Raw genomic sequence first — 12947 nt, 5'->3', positions numbered from 1 at the left:
CACATTAATTTTATGATATACACACATATGTTCTATAACTATTTAAAATTAACTAATTAGAACTAAAATCAACTAGTTAGAATGGGGCTACTTAAGCTGTTTACTACGAGCCTATCAATATTTTTAATTTTAGAAATACATTGGACAGACATAAAAATAAAAGCTACCTGTCTCATGTTTACCAAAAGACAGCAGCACCACCAACTGATCAGAATTTTGTTTCATTCAGAATGATCAGATATTCTGAAGACTTATCTATTCAAAAGAAGTAAAAGGTAAAGAAAAGGCAAGATATAGCAATAAATACCTCATTTAATTTAAGTGTTACCCATTCTTTGATCTTAGCTGCTTTCTCTTCTATTATTTTAGCTTCTTGTATCCTTATTTGTTTCTGAAATAACATTAGCAGTTTAGTTCAAACATAGGCTCAGTGATCTGGAAATTTTACATCATAAATATGATAGACAAATTCACTTAAAACCTGTTACCAAGTTAACACACTGACCTTCAATATACAGTAAAATACTTCAAATAGAGTAAAAAATAAAACAATTGTCCAGCAGATATAATAACAAACACAAAGGCATATGCAAATATTATTAGTTTGAACAACTGCTTTCTCTGAAAGATCATATATTGAAATCCATCCACTGAATTTATCAATAAAGTAAACGATTTCTGTAAATGGTCTAAGGTTTATAACAGTGGGATAGCAGTCAACCAGGCTAGGGAGAGGGAAATTAGAATCTCCCCTGGAGCATGGTTTGTTTTCCCCTCAAATGCAAGTTTTTATTTGTTTTTTTTAATACAGTTTTAAAAGACCCAGAAAAAAAATGAAAGAAAAAAACTTTAGCTCACATTTACCAACCTTAAAATCTGGTTATGGTCATAAAATTACAAGAATATGACTGTCATATAAATCACAGTGGGTGGGAGGTGGGACGTGGTGAAAGTTAAAAACCACTGAGCTAAACAAGTACTGATCCCCAGAGAAATGAAAATAAATGGTTAAGATAAAAAACAATTTAAAGTACTTAATAATTTCATAGTGGTCATATTTAAATGATGCTAAATGATGATTTAAGCAAATAACCCTTTATTTTTTATCTTTTAGAGGGGGTGAGGAGAAGCAGGGGGAGAGAGAGAATCTTAAGCAGGCTCCATGCTCACTGAGGAGGCTGTCATGGGGCTTGATCCCATGACCCTGGGATCATGACCTGAGCCAAAATCAAGAGTCGGGCACTTAACCAACTGAGCCATCCAGTTGCCTCTAAACAAATTATCTCAATGCAATTTTTTTTCTTAATAAAATTTTAAAATAAACTAGAAACTATACTTAATCTCAATAAAGTGGTTTAAAACAGTATGCACATTTTTAAACAGAAGGATTAGCATCAAACATACATTTAAAATACAACGTTCCATAAATATTTCCAACACCCTAAAAATGTTAAGGCAAACAACTATTTCAAACATTTCACAGACAGAAATGCCTGCTGTTAACCAAGTGTTTTCAAGTTAAAAGTCTAAAGTTTGAATGTTAAGGAGCACAGTCGCATCCAAAAAGTGTTAGATATGGCCTTGGAATCACCCAGACTTAAAGAGAATGCCATTTTACTTGTACCTTTCACCAACAAATGTGATTAGACTCCATGAGTTGACCAAATAAATGAGATTTCTGACCCAAATTCAGAAGTATGGGCTCTCTCTCTCTTTAACCTCTGTAAGAATGCATTTAAAATGCATGTATTTAGACTGTAATGATCAAATTCTTCCCAACCTGTTCCTCAAGTTGCAATTCCAAGTTTTGAATAATGTCATCTTTTTCCTGTATTAGGGTCTCCAGATCTTGACACTTTTTATACAACCTTGTCTCTGATTCACTGGTTTGAATATTAGCTGCTTTTAATTTCTCTTCCATAACTTGTACCTAAATTTAGAGGATAGAAAATTAATGTTATGCATTTAATTTTTTAGATATATATTTTTTTAATTTTATTTTTTATTTTTTAAAATTTACATCCAAATTAGCATATAGCAAAACAATGATTTCAGGAGTAGATTCCTTAGTGCCCCTACCCATTTAGCCCATCCGCCCTCCCACAGCCCCTCCACTCCATACAGAGTTTGTTCTCCATATTTATGTCTCTTCTGTTTTGTCCCCCTCCCTGTTTTTATATTATTTTTGCTTCCCTTCCCTTATGTTCATCTGTTCTGTGTCTTAAAGTCCTCATATGAGTGAAGTCATATGATTTTTGTCTTTCTCTGACTGACTCATCTCACTTAGCATAATACCCTCTAGTTCCATCCATGTAGTTGCAAATGGCAAGATTTCATTCTTTTTGATTGCTGAGTAATACTCCATTGTATATATATACCACATCTTCTTTATCCATTCATCCATCGATGGACATTTGGGCTCTTTCCATACTTTGGCTATTGTTGATAGTGCTGCTATAAACATTGGGGTGCATGTGTCCCTTCGAAACAGCACACCTGTATCCCGTGGATAAATGCCTTGTAGTGCAATTGTTGGGTCATAGGGTATTATGCATGAAATTTTTATGTTAACATCAAATAGATTCCTAAAAGGTATCATCATAAAACAAAACATTGAACAGCACGATTTAATGTATTTAATAATTATAAAGTCTGAAGACCATTTTACCAAGTGGTGTTACCTTTGAGGTACACAAGGGCACATAAGAGAGTCTCAGAATATTGCTATCATCTAAAGTAATGTACATGTTTACTAGAACAATGATAATATTCAAGGCATTTCATGTGAGTATAGAATCAGAAAGTTTGCAGCCTTCAATTTTTCAAATTTTAAGTGAAGCAGGAATATAAAGAAGGTGAGTAGTGAGAGACGATCAGATTGGATGACCTTGTATAATAGCACATTTGGGGAAAACAAACTGAACTTAGGTGAAAAAGAAATACATACATGATGGAAAGGAAAAGGACAATAAAAGAACTTGAAAGCTTCAAATGATGGAATCACAAAAAATTAAAAAAACTATGAGAATCAAGATACAGGTAGGAGAGTGCATTCAGTGAGGGTTTATTGATTCATTCATTTAACATTCAGTGGATAGCAGCCAAGTGCCGGGCCCTGGGAAGATATCAGTGAATAAAATCTCTGCATAGAAATTACATTCTAGTGAATAAGACAGATCACAAATACAATAAAATGTAAAAATCATACAGTACGTTATACAAGGCGATAAAGGCAATGGGAAAAAATACAGCAAGACAAAGAGACTGGTGTGTGACCCAGGGTTGAGTTAAGCCTTAATTTTAATATCTAAGAGGCACTGATTTCTGCTTGGATCTGTTGCAAAACACATCTGGGCATATGAAATCTTAGAAGGAATGTGTGAGATATTAATGATAGTAAGAAAGAAAATAAAGTACTGAGCACTGTAGATTAAGACTTTTATTACATGTGCTAAGAATAGGTAAGAATGTAATTTTTGTAATTTTTGTTTAGATTGCAGGAGGCAAAGAAGAAAAATATGCAAAAGCATTTGAGAAATTAACAATGATAATTTAGATGAAAAAATCTTAAACTATTAAAAACACATCTGAAAGATCATGATGAATCCACTTAACGTTCAAAAATACTTGACTAATGAGGGCTTCTAGAAGGAGGGTGTTAAGATTAGTTTTGTTTTGTTTTTAACCATGAATACAAGGTTTCATCTGTGGGTTCACTGCAGAATTGTAAATTCAACTGTAATGCCAAATGTGTCCTACTTAAATACCACCCAGATATCTGAAAACTATAAAAATGAAAGTAGATTTAAAAAATAAAAGAGGGGCACCTGGGTAGCTCAGTCAGTTAAGCATCCAACTGTTGATTTTGGCCCAGGTCATGATCTCACAGTCATTGAGTTCGAGCCCCAATTCGGGCTCTGCACAGACAGCGCGGAGTCAGCTTGGGATTCTTTCTCTCTGCCCTTCCCCTGCTCGCATGCTCCCTCTTTCTCTCAAAATAAAGAAATAAACATTAAAAAAATAAAAACACAAAATAGGAGACAAAGCCTGTATTCCACTATCCAAGTGATAATTTTAAGTTACCTTAAGATTTATATTTTTAACATAACATAGCAGGCTTTCTGCAGGAAGAGCAGACCAAAAGGTCAAGGACAAAGGTCTACCTCAGAGATGTTAGCATGAAAAAGCCAGAGGAGGACATGGGCTGGATAGTAAATACGAGGAAACATTCTTAAGATGGCACAGCCAGTTCCACACAGGGAGCTCGACAGCTGTCAAAGCAGAGAAGAGCAGAGACCAAGTTCAAATGGTAGTTCAGGGACAGAGGAATAGATCATAAACCTGACAGGGGGCAGAATTGGCTCGCCAAAATGTGCTACTTTGTCATCTGGATTATTTTGAATTAAAGTTACCCGAGAAACAGCTGGTATAAAAACACTCTGATGCTCCTTTGTCCCCCTGAAAGCAGGAAATGTCCCCCTCCTCTACCAGGAGGGAAGAAGGCATCCTTATCACCAGAGATAGGGAATTTAAGGCCTGAGAAGGCTGTATAAACAAACCTTGTTACTTCTTCACTAATTTACTACTCTAAGCCCAAACCCCCTTGTCTTGTCAATTCTTCATAAATGGATTGCCTTCCTGTCTAAAAGGTATAAAAGTTGCCTGCTTTGGTCACTTCTTTGGAGTCTCATATTTTTAGGAAGCTCCCATATGTATGAATTTAAACTTGTTTTACTCCTGTTAATCTGTCTTATGTCAATTTAATTATTAGACAAGGCAAAGAAACTAGAAGGGAAGAAATTGTTCTGCTCCTACAAACCTCAAGAAAAGTTGAAGATTCTGAACAAGAATATAAATAACTATCACCAGATCTATACCTATAGTGTCCTTTTATTAAGTTGGAGCAAGCTACCCTACAAACATTGGACTGCCACATAAAATTGCCCTAATATTGGGGTGCCTGGGTGGCTCAGTCGGTTGAACAACCGGCTCTTGGTTTTGGCTCAGGTCATGATCTTGCAGTTTCGTGAGTTCAAGCCCCACATTGGGCTCTGTGCTGGCAGCAGGGAACGTGCTTGGGATTCTCTGTTTCTTCTCTCTCTGACCCTCCCCCACTCGCTCTGTCTCAGTCTCTCTCAAAATAAATAAAAATAAACTTAAAAGAATAAAAATAAGACGTGCCTGTGTGGCTCAGTTGGTTAGGTGTCCGACTTCAGCTCAGGTCAAGATCTCGCAGTTCCTGAGTTCAAGCCCCACATCGGGCTCTGTGCTGACAGTTCAGAGCCTGGAGCCTGCTTTGGATTCTGTCTCCCTCTCTCTCTGCCCCTCCCCAACTCATGCTCTGTCTCTCTCTGTCTCTTAAAAATAAACAAACATTGAAAAAAAATTAATAAATAAAAATAAAATTGTCCTATTATTGCTTAGGAAAGGTCTACAGTCCTAGAAAAGTATAATTTGGGAGTGCTCTTATCCCCTGAAAAATATGTCCAGTTTGAAAAGAGTTCTCACTTTATGAATGAATGCTACAGTTAGAGCTCCTTAGATGAATCTTTGCCATGTGCAACTGTTTAATTCAACCATTACTTTTAGATAAACAAAACTTCTCTAAGCAAGAAAAATACTGACAAAAATGGCAAAACCTCTTAGGGAGAAGGATCACAAAGTAGTTACAGGCAACCGACTTGCCAAGTGGTCTTGTTAGGATCAAGTTCTTCAGGATTTACTAGCCTTCCTTGGTAATTAGTATGAATAATAGGTCTTCCGAAAAGATAAGAGGCCTACAGAAAAACCAAGCAGCCTTTAAAAATAACTCACTACAAGTACACAGAAAATAGCCCAGTTCTTTTTCCATTCATTTAACCTGAACCATGTAAGAATTTTAACTACTCAGAGACTGGCCAATAACAAACATCTGCAAATTCAAATTGTTCGCTAAAGAAACTCTTGTAATTACTTATATGTGGATATCCTCTGGTGAAGAATGCTTTGCACTTTAGGCTACCTTTCTCCTTTTCTTCCAGGAGAGCCTCTGGTTGCATCCACACATCTCAGCACATTCCTCAGCCATTATCCCAAAGCCTTTATTTCTTCTGAGGTCCCTGAGCTATTTTGCAGTAAAGGGTTAACTCAGCAGACTTGGGGTACTCAAACCTTGCACATTCCCAAGAAACAACTGGTCCTTGATTAGCTCCTGGAAAAAATAACCTCTGAGACCTGGTAATATCCTGCCTGATAAGACTCTACATACCTGAGATATTGGACCACACCAGATATTTTATGTCAACAATGTGATTTAAGGTGAATACCTTTTTTTTTTTTTTCCCCACTCACCCAGGGTCCTGGGCTACATTGTATCAGTTTGACCTGTGCAGGGACGGATTCTGAGTAGCTAAGGTCAGTCTTGCATGCATTCCATGTCTACAAGACTGACACCACCACCACCACCCCATCCCCACTGCCAGGGCAATAAAAATTCTGGATACCAAGGCTCAGGTGAGCTTCCCTGGTTGGCAATGCTTTGTACGTTGTCACATATCATTGACGGGAATCAAGTGCACCCCTGTGTAACTCCACTGGGAGAGGACAACTGGAAACTCATACCTGGTTTCTCCTGGACTCTGCTCTACGTGTATTTTTCCTTTGCTGATTTTACTCTATATCCGTTCACTGTAATAAATCATAACCATGAGTATAATGACTTTTCTGGGTTCTGTGAGTCCTTCTGGTGAACCGTCAAACCTTGAGGGTAGTATTGGGTACACTGACCCGACTCCTAATGCTGTTTTTCATTTTCCCGCCCACCCTGAAGAAAGCGGGAGCTGCAAATATTGTTCCTGTTGTAATTACCTACGCTACTCTTTTCTTCTTCCTTGTTCTAACCTCATCGCTCCCTACCCCACTACAGATAATTAAGATGTGACTGTATTTTTGAGTGGAGGTTGAAAATTTCTCTTTCTATATATATATGTTGCAATGGCATGACAGAATACCTGATCATTCCAACATGGAATGAAGAAAGGAATTATAAGGGCATTTTGAATCCCAGACTGTTTACCAGTTATTCCAAATTTACTGCAAATTAAACAATTATTCTAATCATATCTTTTTTGGAGGGGGGAGCACAAGTGGGAGAGGGGCAGAGAGAGGGGGACAGAGGATCCGAAGCAGGCTCTGCGCGGACAAGCTGACAGCAGCGAACCATGAGATCATGAACCAAAGTCGGACATTCAGCCGATTGCGTCACCCAGGTGTCCCCCAATCACATTTTAAACACAATTATTTTGGAGATAGTGCTCTAGAATTTATGCAGTGAGGCCAGAACCATTCTCACGGAAGGTGAAAAGGAATAGCACTGGATAAAGTATGTTTCCACGTAATGAAGCAAATCATTATAAGGTCCCATAGATTAGCGTGAATGAGTAGTAATCATTTATTAAGAACCAACTTCACAGAAAAACATATTAGCCCGCATATTAGAATGGTCAGAGGGAACTTTAAAAAAATGTTTTTATTTTTGAGAGAGCGAGAGAGCACACGCATGCATACGTATGAGCAGTGGAGGGCCATAGAGAGAAGGAGCCGGAGGATCCAAAGTGTGTTCTGAGCTGACAGCCTGATGTAGGACTCGAACTCACAAACCATGAGATCGTGACCTGAGTTAAAGTCAGATGCTTAACTGAATGAGCCACCCAGGAGCCCCAAGAGGGAACTTTAAAATCCAGGTCCTACCAGGTCTGCATCAAACACAGGCAAGGAACTGAGACCAGAAGGACAGAATGACAACACAAATTTCTATAGGGGAAATTATGTGCCCCTTTTTGGTTAGCATAAACTGGTGTAATAGATTGGAATATACACCTAATCATATACTTGAGAATGAATCCTCTGTATCAGTATCTCCCACATGTGCAATTTGCTGTTTATCCATCTCCCAGAAATACAAGTACAATGAGATTTACACATTCTGCTTTCAAAACTTTAAACAACTACAATGAAAAGGTACTACAGTATTAAGAATAAAGATTGCCAAGATTTCTCTTGGAAAAATGTATGATTTCTTTTCTATAGCCAACTTATTTAAGGGTTGCACAGGTAAAGTAATGCCAGTCATTAAAAACAAGAGGGAAAATGAACACCACTAAGGTGCAGAGTTGAGCTGGTTTAGCCGACTACTGCTTTTAGCAGTGAAATGTTCCTTTTTGGTTAACATAAATACAGTTTAAGTCTTAGGATCTCACTAAATGACAAAGGACAAGCTGAATTTAAGCAACATAAACAGCAGATAGGGCACAGTCCTATGGAAACTGTTAAAGATAGCAAAGGATTCAGTTACTCTACATTAATAACATTTACTTAGTCTTGAGAAAGAAAGGTAATATAATCAGTGCATGAGATTTATTTGCTCTCTGTATTTCCTATAAACTTTTAGAATCATTACGTATGTAATATGATGTATAATGTGCGAGGTACAGAATGTATAATATGTAATTTATATAATGTATAACATACAATGTATAATATATATAATATACAATAATATATAGTGTAATATAAGTATACAGATACCTACAGATTTTGCTAAATTACATAGAAATTTTGGGAGATTTGCAATTCTCACGCTTTACGGGACGAGAGGTTTGATTTAAGGCCATTTAGCAATCACAGTGTCTTTTTGCTGTAAAATGTAGCACACAGAATTAAATAACTTTATATGTGATATCCTTAAAGGACAACTTCAAATAAGAAATTCTTCCTGTTAGTTTATGAAGATGAGTGATTGGGCCCTAATGGTTACAAACAGCCATGGCTTGCTTCCCTTAAATTGGGAATGGGGATTCTTTTTTTTTTTGCTCTTAAGATCTAGTGAATCATAGAAGAAAACCCCAAAAATCACAAATAAAAATACTTAAATTTTCAGAGCTAAACAATTATGTTGCACATATGAATTAAGAATTTTAATTTAAGAAAAGGCAAGACAAAACCATCCTCGGCTTCCTTCTATTTTTCCTATACTATGAGGTGTTAAAGGAAGAAAGGGAAGGGAAAGATAGGGAAGAACAGACAGAGCGACAAGCACGGATATACAGGTAAAGAGAGATGTCACCGAGAAAGGCCAAAGTCAGAAACGGAGGTAAAGAGAAAGACAAGAGAGAGAAGTAGACAAATGCGTGCTGTAGGGTGTCGGGCTAAACAGGTACATATACATACGGAGCCTACAATAGAAAAAGACGAAGACATTTAGTACAGAATGACAGACAGTGACATAAACATAGAATGTAAGTGACCTTTTATGAGTTTACTGGTAACTATTGGATTTTTATAGCTATAAGTGGAGATATTACTATTCGGTCTTACCAGCTAAACGATATAAAAAACCAAGCACAGCATCAATCCTTACCATTACTACTCATACTTCTACCAATACCTAAATTTGAGGTTTTAAATAATTACTGGTGTGATGATGGTACTATACTTGTGATTTTAAGTCTTTATTTTTAGATTAGTTGCTGATATACTCATGGGTGAAATAATATGATGTCTAGAATTTGTTTCAAAATAACCTGGTGTGGGGGTGGAGAAGAATAAAGTGGATGGAGGTATAGATTAGCCTTGAGTTGACTAATTGTTAAAGCTGATGATGGAAGTTCATTATACTATTTTCTCTACTCTTGCACTGGTTGAAATTTGTCATAGTAAAATTTTAGGAATCTCTTTTAAGTGTAAGTATTTTTAAAAATTTATTTTGAGAGACAGAGAGACAAAGGGCCAGGGAGAGAGTGAGAGAGAGAATCCCAAGCAGGCTCCACACTGCGGAGCCCAATGTGGAGCTTGAACTCACAAACTGTGAGATCATGACCTGAGCCAAAATCAAGAGTCAGATGGCCAAATGACTGAACCACCCAGGCGCGCTTGAGTATAATTAATTAAAGAAAATCAAGGGTTAGGTTAGACTGGGTTTATTTAGAAATTTATCAGGCCACTAAATCAATCTACTATACAAGATTAAATCTTTTAGGTGAAAACAAGATTTGGTAGTACTTACGTTTGGGAAGAAACATGACAAATTTAGAACATGTATAAGAAATTAAATATATACTTCCTAGAAAAAAATAATAATTTTGAAAATCCTGACTTGCCTGAACCTGACAAGGATCTTTTCATAAAATGTGAAGCTATGGATTGAGACTCATTAGAGAAACTTTAAGGCTCACTTGGTGAGCTCACTGAAAACACTCATTTTAATGTTGGCAAGGCCCAGACAGGACTAAGTGACTTATCAAAGGTTTGACTTTTCTCCCAAATACCTATTAACATACTAAGTAAAAATTTGTGTTCATATTTTCCTAATATAACTCTAAGCATTTTTCTATATTAGTATGTCTTTTGTAATAATTATTTTTTAGTGTTTATTTATTTATTTTGAGAGGGAGAGCACGTGTGCACACACACACATGGGGAGGGGCAGAGAGAAGAAGAGAGAGAATCCCAAGTAGGCTTCATGCCATCAGTGCAGAGCCTGATGTGGGGCTTGAACCCACAAACTGTGAGATCATGACCTGAGCTGAGATCAAGAGTCAGATGCTTAACTGGCTGAGACACCCAGGTGCCCCTGTAATAATTATTTGTAATGGTTGTTTACTATTTCATGGAATGAATACAGTTCACTTATTCATTCTCTTGTAATATGGCATTCACATTATTTCCAACTCTTTATTTCTATCAAACTGCTATGAACATATTTATATTTAAAACTTCATTATGGTTACGACTGCCTTGAAAGTCATATTTGGTTTTTCCAGGAAAGAAGACTTCCTAATGGACGCATTTTTATCCTTTGGAACTCTGTTAAGGGGCAAAATAACGTTAGACTCTCCTTTTACTCTCTGGATCCAGCTCACAGAACAGTCAAAGAGATAAGATGTAGAGAAGGGTTAAAGACTATTTTGAGGACTGTTTTGGGCAAAACAAGGTTTATACTGGTAGAGAGAGAAAAAAATTTAATTAGAATTATACCCTACCTGTTGGAAAGCTTTTTCTGCTTGACGCTCAGCATCAATAACTTGTCTCTCAAGCTGTTGCATCTGTAAAGTGAGGAAAAACAGAGAAAATCTAAAAATTCATATTTCTCTTTTGAAAGGGACTTAAAAAATCTTGTGATGTCATAAAATTCTTTTAAGAATATTTAAAGTAGTTTAATGCATATGAATGACACACAATTTATCACATTGAGGCCTCTTTCAATGCATATTTAAAAATTTAAAAATTAACCAAATAACATACCAAATGTTTCATACTTTTAGTACAATGCAATCTATACTACATGAGTGCTCATCCATAGGATTTTCTTCATTGACTTATGAATTACTGGTCAACACATATTAAGAACAGTAATTTAAATCTAAGAGAATAGTGAGACCTCAAATATATTTGATTTGTTGATCGAAAAGTCACAATGATATCAGAAAGTGGTATATTCTCACAAGCTCCGTAGGTGGCATGCTTAAGTAGAAACTCTGTTTTTTGGGTTTTTTTAAATTAATTTGTTTATTTTGAGAGAGACAGAGATAGCATGAGCAGGGGACAGGCAGAGAGAAAGGGAGAGAGAGATAATCCCAAGCAGGCTCTGCACTGCCAGCACAAGCCAGATGCAGAGCTTGAACTCATGAAGCTGAGACCATGACCCAAACTGAAACCAAGAGTCAGATGCTTAACTGACTGAGCCACCTAGGGTACCCCCAAAAAACTCTAGCTAGTTTTAATTCTCATACATCGTAGAGTACAGAAGAGACTCATGTTAGCACACACATGCACATCCACCAAAGTGTAGAGCACAAAGAATAAAAAAAGAAATCTCCATATTTTTTTTAAAGTTCTGAAGAAAATAAAAAGTTCAGAGATTTAACAAATTGCAAGAGACTCTTAATGACAGAGAACAAACTGAGGGTTGCTGGAGGGGAGGTGAGTGGGAGATAGGCTAAATGGGTGGTGGATACTAACTAGGGCACTTGTTGGGATGAGCACTGGGTGTCTAGGTAAGTGATGAATCACCGAATTCTACTCCGAAACCAATATGCACTGTATGTTAACTAAAATTTCAATTAAAAAAAAGGGGGGGGGGAAGCTTGGAGATTTAAAGTAAATTACTCAAATGACTACTATAAGTAAAATAAAGAAAAGCCTTAAAAAGGACCCAGTGCAAACTAACATAAGAAATGGGTACTAGGTAGTGAATACACAACTGTGACATAAAACTCAATTTTAAATTCTTTTTTTCTGAGTGTGAAATATGGTCAACATTATAGCTGTCTGTCCCTCGATATTTGCTCATTCTCAGTTTCATTGTTGCTTGGTGTTCCAGAACTTTCAGCGCACCTCAAACCCCAGCACCCCGGTCCCGCCCCAACAGCTGACGCCTAGCTCCAGCCCCACCCACTTCTCAGAACCACAGAGAAGCGGCTTCTCATGGCTAGAGTGTCCCAGCTGGGAGAGCGACCCTAGCCTCAGACTGGGTGGGCTGCAGGGACCCGGTCCAGGGTGTTGCATCCACACGACTCCTGAAACAATGCTATGGGCACCAGTGACAGTCACAACAAAGCTTATTACAATGAGATGCAAGGCCGACCGATCGGGACCAACACTCTTGATAAGAGTGCGGCCTCGAACAGCCAGGGTACAGAGTTTTTATAACCGATCACATCGTTTTATCATCACCTGGGAACAGAACAAAGAAACCGTTTCCAGATGAGTTAGAAACAGTTGCCTAATGAGGTGTTTATTTTAGACTTTCTGCCTCTAAGTTGCAACCAATGGATCTCCTTGACCCTGCCTCTGATGCTCTTTTCTTTGAACTTTTGTTTCCTTAATTGGTGAAGCCTAATTTTTACAAAAGTATGAGGCGTAGTTTACAAGAGCAAAGCAAGGCTGTTACCTCTTAACCTTCAGGGTCA

General features: G+C 37.2%; 1 protein-coding gene across 10 annotated transcripts in view; it reads right to left on the bottom strand.

The window, feature by feature from the left end:
- The window catches only part of PLEKHH2 (pleckstrin homology, MyTH4 and FERM domain containing H2), a 117984-nt gene that overhangs the window by 77674 nt on the left and 27363 nt on the right, over positions 1–12947 (bottom strand). For 8 of the 10 annotated variants that reach the window (XR_008289289.1, XR_008289290.1, XR_003424851.2 and 5 more), the window contains exons 3-5: positions 11019–11081; positions 1781–1930; positions 308–391 (exon numbers count right to left, since the gene is read on the bottom strand). Coding sequence is in view for 7 of the 10 variants with exons in the window: in XM_027072564.2 (XP_026928365.1) it covers positions 308–391; positions 1781–1930; positions 11019–11081 (297 nt within the window). In the remaining 3 variants the exon portion in view is untranslated. Of the gene's footprint in view, positions 1–307; positions 392–1780; positions 1931–3827; positions 5566–11018; positions 11082–12947 lie in introns of those variants that run through there. The other 2 variants (XM_053200533.1, XM_053200532.1) reach the window with 2 other exon arrangements.

The sequence above is a fragment of the Acinonyx jubatus genome, chromosome A3, assembly GCF_027475565.1.
Source record: "Acinonyx jubatus isolate Ajub_Pintada_27869175 chromosome A3, VMU_Ajub_asm_v1.0, whole genome shotgun sequence".
Taxonomy (NCBI): Eukaryota; Metazoa; Chordata; class Mammalia; order Carnivora; family Felidae; genus Acinonyx; species Acinonyx jubatus.
The sequence above is the reverse complement of the archived record's forward strand: the minus strand, read 5'-3'. Positions and strand labels throughout refer to the sequence as shown.